Source organism: Portunus trituberculatus, chromosome 38 (genome assembly GCF_017591435.1).
Source record: "Portunus trituberculatus isolate SZX2019 chromosome 38, ASM1759143v1, whole genome shotgun sequence".
Taxonomy (NCBI): domain Eukaryota; kingdom Metazoa; phylum Arthropoda; class Malacostraca; order Decapoda; family Portunidae; genus Portunus; species Portunus trituberculatus.
Window position 1 is genome coordinate 30,904,043 of NC_059292.1, and position 10,000 is coordinate 30,914,042.

General features: G+C 37.4%; 1 protein-coding gene and 1 long non-coding RNA gene across 2 annotated transcripts in view; one reads left to right on the forward strand and one right to left on the reverse strand.

Moving 5' to 3' along the window:
- LOC123514696 overlaps nt 1–10,000 on the reverse strand; it is a 25,285-nt gene that overhangs the window by 1,442 nt on the left and 13,843 nt on the right. Inside the window, exons 3-4 of the long non-coding RNA XR_006677666.1 lie at nt 5,982–6,108; nt 1–4,638 (exon numbers count right to left, since the gene is read on the reverse strand). The exon at nt 1–4,638 is cut by the window's left edge and continues 364 nt beyond it. This is a non-coding gene — a long non-coding RNA (uncharacterized LOC123514696). The remainder of the gene's footprint in view (nt 4,639–5,981; nt 6,109–10,000) is intronic.
- The window catches only part of LOC123514695 (ankyrin repeat domain-containing protein SOWAHB-like), a 223,240-nt gene that overhangs the window by 330 nt on the left and 212,910 nt on the right, over nt 1–10,000 (forward strand). Inside the window, 2 exon segments of the mRNA XM_045272751.1 lie at nt 8,918–9,193; nt 9,196–9,791. Coding sequence (XP_045128686.1) covers nt 8,918–9,193; nt 9,196–9,791 — 872 coding nt within the window.

Genomic DNA, 10,000 nt, shown 5'->3' on the forward strand with positions numbered 1-10,000 from the left:
AGGTTGTGACTCCTCAGTTTTGTTTTATTTTTTTTTTTTCTTTTTTTTTTTTGTGTGTGTATGTGTTTTCTGTTGCTTGGTTTATGGGTGAGTGTGTGTGGTGCTTGGTTCATGTCAAGGGTGGTCAGTGGTGAGGTAAATATTGTTGTGTAGGATTAGGAATGTTGTGACTCCTCAGTTTTGCTTTATTTTTTTTCCTTTTTGTTTGTGTCTGTCTGTTTTCTGTTGCCTGGTTTGTTTGTGGGTGTCTGGTGTGTGTACTAGTCATCCAGCAGCGGTATATAGTAGAGTGGTGTTTGGTGTGGTATGCAGTAAGATGGCAGTGCATTGGTGTCAGGAGTCATGCATCAGTGGATGTACTTTGTGTTGTGTTTACATGGGGGAAAATGTGATGCAGGATTTTAATGGGACACTTAGGAAAGGAATAAGAAACATAAGGTTATTGTGTTGTCACATATAAGCCAGTAATCCAGCTAGGCATTTCTTGTAAGAGATTTAAAGAATGCTTTCTGAAAACTTTCACCTGAGAAGCCTGACAATTTCTTGACCTGCGTCAGTGAAGCCAGTATATTTAAGCTGTATGTAAAAATAGGATGGTTTTTCTTATCTAATCTTTTAGATTTATTTCTTGAAATGCTGGCATCATAGCTTTGCTGGATAAAGAAACGTGTAGTTACATGTTAGGTGTATGATACTGTAAGATTGATCTCACTGAGATAGATCACTGTAGTGGTTCTAAAGTGGAAAATCATGAGGTGTTTGCTAAATGTGATGACGAGTGCTTTGTGCCATAGTCGTCAATGAATGTGGGGGTGGAGTTAGCAAAACATCCCATTGTCAGTCGAGAGGTATGGCCAGCTCTATTGTCGGCTCTGAGATTATTTACTTTAGCAAGGGTTTTTATTGCTTAGCCATGAGGAGATTGTATGGGTGATTTGGTGAACTTTACAAGATAGTTCATGGACAGTGTGGCAGTGATGTGGTGTGGGGGAGTTGCACAGCAGAGATATGGTAAAGGAGGCACAGAGCAAGTCGGCTAGTAGTAACCTGTCACTGGGTTTTTCAAGAAATAGAAGGTTCCATCATTAATTAGATTAAAGGACAATATTTTACCAAGAAGCAGTGTTATGATTTATTGTTAAATGTTTAAAAATCTTTAAATTAGGAAATATGAGTTTGAAATTACTTGGATATGGCTATGTAATGAATAATGTAATATGTAATGAATATTTACAAATGAAAAGTAGTTTAGATAGTTAAAATTTTTTTTTTTTCACGAGAGCACCTCCACATCCCAGGTAATAGATTGACTACTTTGATTCACAAGATGCTCGTGACGCTTTGTGTTTATTGTCACGTGATTAAATCCGCTCTTATCACTTTGGGATAGACTCATGCTTGCAAGTATTTCCAGCGTAATCATAAATCAATTTCTTACACTTGAAAAATAATATAAAGGCCAGGAAAAAAATCAGACATTCTAAAAGTTAAAAAGATAATAATAATGATAATAATAATAATGTTGGCAGTATCACATTTACATAAATGAATTTCTGAAATAAATGTTAGTCATTAATTGTGCTTTTTTACCCACGCACACTGCTCTTCCCTGCTCACGTGTTTGGCGTCAGTCTCTACACTGTTTGTGATTGGTATTTTTTCCGTTATTTACTCTTGTGAAGCTAAGCACATTGGAGGTGTTACATAGGTGTTTGTTGTATTCCGTAATTGTTGTGGTCTTGATAATTTCAATTGGATTTTAAGTAGACCCTTGAATAGAACATTATGGTTTCCATAGCGATAAAGATGTGACATTTGAATTTTTATTTTTATTTTGATTAATTATAATTTATTTATCAAACAGGCAAGTTGTGATTTTGTGAAACTGTTGTGTTGGACAGATTTATTTTGTCTTTTACTTATTTGTACAATTGTGTGTTTCATTACTGGCTTTTTTTTTTTTTTTTTTTTTTTTTTTTTGAGGAGTAACAATATGTTTTTCTTTAAGAATCATGAGTAGTATTTAATTTCTTTCCCGAACCTTATATTATTAAGATATCGCAAGATGCTAATGTTTACGTTTCCTACCTGTTGATGTTGATGTCAGATAAATTCTTGGTGTTTTCACAATTAGTTTGTCACATCATGTAGTGATTGGGTTGTATGTAATGCCATCTTACTATCTAAGCATTTTGTAACATTTGAGTTGAGCTACTTGAGCAGTTTGTGGTTCTGAGTTTGATTCTCAAGATTTTTGGAGGTTTGCTGTACTCCTTAGTGTGTAATGACAAGTGTATTTAAGCCTCACTTTTCTGCTAACATAAGGTGACTTGTGAATTTACACAGGATTGATTGATTTTGTGATGCTGAGATGAGCTGAGTCTCTCTTTGAAAACTCATCAGTTCAATTATGGTTCAAGGCAGTTTCTTAGTGGGAGGCTTACAGTTCTCCAGTCCTGACTAATGCCATGTCATCTTGTTGCAGTGATATAAATTTATGAGATACAGATGGTGCAAGTCACTCTTTGTATTCTGGTTTGCAGGGTCATACAACAAACTAACTCTTTTCACTATATTCAGGCTCCGGCATTTCAATGGGCCATTTTATTTGAACATTTTTGTAACTGTTGGCCAGTCTTCATCTCTTGCATGAAAAAAAAAGAAAAGAAAGAAAGAAAGAGAAAAAGTTGGAGCATGGGGATCAGGCAAACATCCACATGTAGGTTATAGGTGGTTACACCAAAGATGTGCTTAGGTGGTGATATGGACCCTGATATGGGTACCACTATAAATAGAATTGCCTGCGCCATTAATGGGTAGAAGCTGAACAGCTTCCTATACATGCTCTTCAAGTAAACCTACAGGCGCTAGAGGCCATAGCGTAAAAAAAAAAAAAAAAAATAAATAAAATAAATGAAAATGAATAGATAAATAAATCTTCCCTAACCACCATACTGGTCTGTGGGGCAGCGTGGGACACTGGCCAGCGACTTGTGTCACTGGGCGTCAAACAGAGATGACGAGCGAGAGGGCAGCAGGATAGCACCATGCCACTTGGTTGTGATATTATTGATGTAATTTTCTTAAAAGTGAAGATTTGGTGTTAGTGTTGTCACTTTAAGGTCTGAGAGGTCTCCAAGTGTACAGATTCGAAACTTGGCCACGGTCTGAGTGTACGTAGATAGGGCTTCCTTACTCAAGGTAACAATTCCCTAGTAGGGGGGCTTTTAGATAGGAGGTACCCCCCAAAAATACCACCTTTACCCCATAAATTTCTGTGAAAAGCTCACATTGTATAAAAGAAAAGAAAATTCAGCATTGTACTGGCCCTGCTTAACACCACAAGAAAGAAGAAAGATCATATAAGTGGTTCAAGTTATGGCATGATTAATATTTCCATGTTATAGCTATGACTACATTTCCTCAAGGTATCTGACTTTGGCACACTTGAGTATGGTAAACACAGCCTTTCATAACTTCATGTAGGTGTCATGCATTTATATAATTGTACATCCTTATTTACCTATGATTTTTTTTTTTCAAGTACTATTATCTAAACTGTATATTTAGTTTAAAACCTATTTTTTTTATGAAATAGAAATAGTTAAACTACTAATGTATACCATTCTTGCAGAATTAAGTAAAAATATTTTCATAATCTCAGTATCTATAGGTAGAAAAGCAAAATGTAAGAGACTGGGATGAAGAGCTTGATTATTCACAATTCAACATAGTTCTGTACCTCTTATCTGCTTAATCAAAGGTAACTGTTGCATAAAAGGTGAACCCAAATTGTCCTTACCTGGTTAAGACTTGAAGCCCAAAGCCCATGACTGTGAACCTAACTTATAAAACACATATACACACTACTCAGTGAAAGGTTTAGGCAGTCTTTGTCCTCTACAGCATTGTGTTAATTTCTGATCTATTTTGTCCATTTGATTCAAATTTTGTCAGTTACTTCACTCAGGTGACAGTTTACCAGTGCATTTTCTTGAGCATAAACTTTTTTCTTCACAAATCAATAATCCACTCTCTCTCTCTCTCTCTCTCTCTCTCTCTCTCTCTCTCTCTCTCTCTCTCTCTCTCTCTCTCTCTCTCTCTCTCTCTCTCTCTCTCTCTCTCTCTCTCTCTCTCTCTCCATTTAAGAATAGTATGTTCCCACTCCTTTATATCAACATTTTTACTACCGTGCTTTACTTTACCACTTAACGGCATTCTATCCTATGTCTACATGGTAAGCTTCTTGAACTTTGCCACATTGTATAATACAACTCTATACCTGCCTGCTACCCCATGAGAAGAACTTTGTTGTTATTGTAAAACAATTCATTTATTAAACTTTTTATTGTTACCAGCTATGTTATTTGTTCTCAGAACATTGATGTCCTATCACATGGTAACTTACGTTGAAAATTATGTAGATTTATTTTCAAGTGATTGGACATGCATAGATTAATACACTCATCTGCCACTGATTTATCATGTTGGGAGTAATTTACCTTTTTTTGGCGACATTTTGTACGTAGTAATCAGTGCATACACGGCTCACAACTTAGGGGTGTCACGTTCAGGCCGTGGGCCGGTTACAGACATTTTGGGCCTGCTGGCTCCTCTCACACAGCAGCTCTTGGTCATCTGTATGAAAAAAGTATGATGGGAAATTAACACATTTTGATTTCCCTGCCCAGCAGGAATAGAGGGCTGGCATGTTTTGCTATATGTTTGGATGAGAGATAGTAAAAGGTCATGCTAGTGAGTGTGTGTGTGTGTGTGTATGTGTGTGTGTGTGTGTGTGTGTGTGTGTGTGTGTGTGTGTGTGTGTGTGTGTGTGTGTGTGTGTGTTTGTGTTTGGTGTGTGTTTGTATGTGTGTGTTTACCATAGGTATAAAACCCAGAAATGGTAAAGAGGCAGAAAAAGCAACTGGAATGAAAAGAAATACATCTATGTAATTTCATGAAAAAAGTATTATTACCATTTGAAGAGAAATAGAAAATATCAAAGGGCAATATTTATGAGCAGGATTAATGGCCATTCCATTGAGGTAGTGACATGACAAAGCTGATGAGTGAAAATTTGTGATATTCAGTATAAAAGAAGAAAAAAACTTGTTTTACTGATTTCATTTCTTAAAATCATGTAGATGTGGAATAAGATTGGTTGATGCCCTAATGGAAATATAACTTGTTGTATTTACCTATTTACTTGTTGAAATTTTCTTTTACTGTATTCAATATTTGAATAGTGAAGTTATTAAGCACATGCTGTTAAAGATATTACTCACCATGTACTCTGCTCCTCATAATAGCAAAGTAAAGTCGTCACCTTTTGAAGCAAATCTTGATCATATTTAAGTAGTTTTCCTTTCCTCCCCCTCCAGTGTTACACTTTTTTAAATTTCTTTTTCAGCTATTCCACCCTCCCTTTTTGAGTAATTGACTAACTCAGTTTCCCCCACCATTCCATCAGGTGTTGTGGGGATACAGCTGCAAGAACAGAAGTAACAGGGAAGCTAATATACTAGCTGTGTTAACATTGCACTTTTGAAAATTTAAAGATTTGGGTTTATTGATTTTCTCATGAAATATCAATATCATTGTCACTACTAGTGGAACTTAGGATTTTTCTGATTTATCAGTTATCAGGTGATGAATTTATCACCGATTATTGATTATTGACTACTGCTGATAAGATTATGTATTGTTATTGATTTTTCAGTTTTTGTGTTATATATATATTTTGTTTTATCATGCTCAGCTATGCAAAATTTCTTCACTGAATCTTTTGTTTTGATGATTCAGCATATGATACTTTTGTCTTACTATAAAAATATTGGAATTTAAATTATTTGTTTAAAAGCAAATTGTGTTCACTGAAATGTAAGTTAGGGTGGTCATAGGGGCTCTCTTAGACATGAAAGTTTAGTGCGACTCACAGCCCTCGTCTCACAAGCACAGACAGTATATTGGTGTGTACTTACTGGTGCATACACATCACACGAAATACCATCTTTTCTTTCACATTGACGGAGTTTGTCAGTGTCACGTCAATATGAATGTCAGGGTCAGTCAGCATTCCGTGGCAGTGCAACAATCTTGTGTTCATTCCTGAAATATTCATGTATATTTATTACTCAGGGATCTTTCCAAAAATCTTTAACATTACTCTTCATTTTATTATGTGTAGTACTATCAAAAACATTTTAGAATGTTTATAGAAAGAATAATTTTTAAGCAAGCCAGGACATTTTTGATTTTAAAGGATATACATTTACATGATTGTCCAAGTTGTGAGAGATTTTTAATTGTAATGGGTAATTTTGTGAAAGTGGTTTTCTCAACTCTATCAAGGATGCATTTGTTCTTGTTGCTGTTGGAGAGTTATGATGGTGTATTATTTGCAACACCAAGTATAACATAGTAGGAATCAGGTGCCTCCGGTACACATTTGGCAATTTAAATGTTCTGAATTATTTGATGATAAACAATTGTGACCGTACATTGGTAAGCACTGTGTGACAGTTATTGCCACCACACATAGTTCCAGATAATGCATCACTTAAGGGAAGGAAGCCAGCGGATATAAATAAGATATCCTTTGTGATCAGTTACCAGTATTTTATTTGAAGTGGTGCAGCCTCCATGCTTTATCTGTGGAGCAAGGAATAGTGTTCTTGAATGAATTACCAGCTTAAAATTGAGTTTGATTTCCTGATTATAAATTTTGATTATTTTTAACATGAATTTTGGTCAAGTTAGTCCAGGTACAAAGGTAAATGAAGGAAAATAGAATTACACCTTGTTAAGTAGTTTGCGTCTTAATTATTTTCCCAGGAAGTTAAGGAATGCAAAGCAACAAGTTGCAGACTGCAGGTGTGACCTGTACTGTGTGATTGCCTTGTTATACCAAGTATTACTCTGCTAGTGTAAACATGGACAAGTTAACAGCCAGTCTGTGAATTTTGCCCTCTTGCAGTCACACACCAGTTGCATTGCATCTAAATACTTATATTTTATTTTTTATTCTCCTCCATTATGTAATTCATTATATATATATTCATATATATATATATATATATATATATATATATATATATATATATATATATATATATATATATATATATATATATATATATATATATATATATATATATATATATATATATATATATACACACACACACACACACACACACACACACACACACACACACACACACACACACACACACACACACACACTGTACATATTGTATATACTGTACATACATGAATATGTACACACATACATAAAAAAACACACACATGTCTGATTGCTGGTAGCAATATCTTTACATTTATAACACACTTATTATGTATCAAAATTTATGAATGAGTCAGCAAACTAATTATCAAAAGGAAACAGATTTTTAACCTTATTATGCAACCAAGTTCTCAATAAGAGTGTGAAGAAAATTGTATAGATAACAACATTTAGATAAAATAATAATAATAGAGGCAATGATTCTACTTTGAAGGAAGAAAAAAATGAGAAAAATAAAGGAAGGCAATGAGTGGAGTGTTGTGTTAGAAAAACAGTACAAAATGAAGAAATATTGCAATGAATTAGGCATAAAGGTGCATTTTTGTCAGGAACAGATTGACAGAGAAGGTATTTGTATAGCTGATGGTGAAGTTTAGCTTAATTCTTCCTTTTCAACATTTTTCTCTGGGGTTGGAAAATATCAGTTGCATCTGTATCTTGAAGGAAGGGAGACCACTTAACCCCTTCAGTACCATAACGCATTTCCATATTCATTTGACTTACTATTTGGTGATTTTCTACAGCTTCAGAAACTCAAATGAGGGGTTGAAATAGTGAAGACAGTGGCCATTAATCTTCTGACCTCCATAGACCCTTCTTAATGTCAATAAAATGGTCTAATTGTAAACAAATCTGAAGGTAAAAATGTGGCCCAGTATTGAAGAGGTTAATGGCTGTACTATCCAATTAAACCCATGGAAAATCTTGGAAGATGAATAATTGTAGGTTACGGTATTATAGTGGCTGGTTTTTGTATGATTTATTTAAGAGATGTAATATTACCAAAGGAACTTGTCTGGGTGTGGTGTTTCCAGCCCACTGATGATGTAACATAGTACTGAACGAGTGCCAGTTCCCCAAGCACCACTCAGGCTTCAGCTGCCACCAAACTGTCACCACCAAGGTAAAGAAAGTGTGGATCGTGACCATGCTTGATGTGCTCAAACCACAGAGCTACCTGAGCTTCACCACTGGACACACACACACACACACACACACACACACACACACACACACACACACACACACACACACACACACACGTTCCAGTAGCCAGCCTATCAATTGTTAAAAAAACCATAAATAAAGAAAGAAAAAAAATGTGAGCAAACTACTTGTACATGTGCTTTGCTGAATCACACAGGCTTGTTTCGTTAATATGATGCTGCTGAATTCCCTAAAGTGCTACAAAGATGTTGTGCGCTAACTATTTACCCAGCTGTGGTTTGCTGTGCGTCCATCCCTTGCTGCTGCAGCCTTGTCTGTGGCGCTCAAAACTCGCTTCGTGGTTTTGTTTTTTGTTGTTTACAAATATTTACGTGTTTATTTATTTGTTTGGTTATTAGTGTATGTAGTTAGTTGTATATGATAAAATATTTCCTGAGATAATGAAATATACTAAAAAACGTGTGTGTGTGTGTGTGTGTGTGTGTGTGTGTGTGTGTGTGTGTGTGTGTATCACTGTGTGTGTGTATGGGTCAAGGTGAGTGTGATTGATAACTGGAATATATTATTGATTAATGTTTAAGTTCATTATGCTAGATAGTTCCTTGTGCAGTTTTCTTATAGTTGTAGATAATAATAGTGACTCATTGTGTTATCCTTGGACAGAGACTGCGAGGAACAAGTTCAAACAGTTTGTCAACACTCTGGCCAACATCAGCAACGAGGGCGGTGAGAAGTACCTGGTGTTGAAGCGCAAGTACAGGGCGGGGACGCCTCTGGATGACGAGTATGTCACACCAGCCCAGTCACCCTCGGGACCCGCCTTCACCACCCCCAACCAGTTCAACGTGTATGGCAGCCCTCAACTCAGCTCCCCCATCTCCCCCGGCACACCTCCTGCCCCTCCCTTACCAACCAGAGCTACTCCACCATACAGGGCGCCTCCCCATACAGGCCACCTCCCCCCGCCACGCCCTCCCATCAAGGATATTTACCACCAGAAGACTTGAAATTCAGTGAACGAAGGTATGACGGCTCGCCGCAACACTTCAATGGGCGAAGTGAGGCCAGGTATCATGGTGATATTCCCGTGTACCACCCAGGGAGTGAACCCAGATATCCCCCCGTGGCTGATCCGCGCTTCAGCGAGGCGAGGTACCCCTATGAGGAGCCCGCCGACCTGGGCATTCCTCCGCCTCCACAAACGATGCGCTCTGCCAGCTCTTTATCATCCCTCTCAAGCAGCGTGTCGTATGGGGGGTCATCAGCCCCTCACTCCCCGGCACAGCCATATGGTGGCTATGGTAACGTCCCTCCCTTGGTCCCTCTGTCAGCCTCGCGTCCTAAGTCCCTCTCCCTCCACCAAATGTCCTCCCCCTCGGAAGATGGTGATTCTCAATCAGTGTCGGCCACAACGGTGTCATCCTCCTCCTCCACGTCGTCTGAGGAGCCGCCTCCCCCAGTGCCACCTCGACGCAGACAGGCAGACAACAAGGAAAACTTGAGACCCGCGCCCGACGGCGAAGAAGGTGTCAAAATGGTAAGTAGTGGATTATCATATCTTAACTATTTTTCTCTGGGGCTGATCAGGTGCACGACCGTTAAGTTTCCTTTGATTCTTCCTGTGTTGTAATGCATGACGTGTGTTGTGCATGCATTGATAATGTAACTAAATGCATACCAATTGTTAAGGCTAATTTATTTGTCATCTGCAATATAAGATCAAGAGGAAACATTGTGATATTGTTA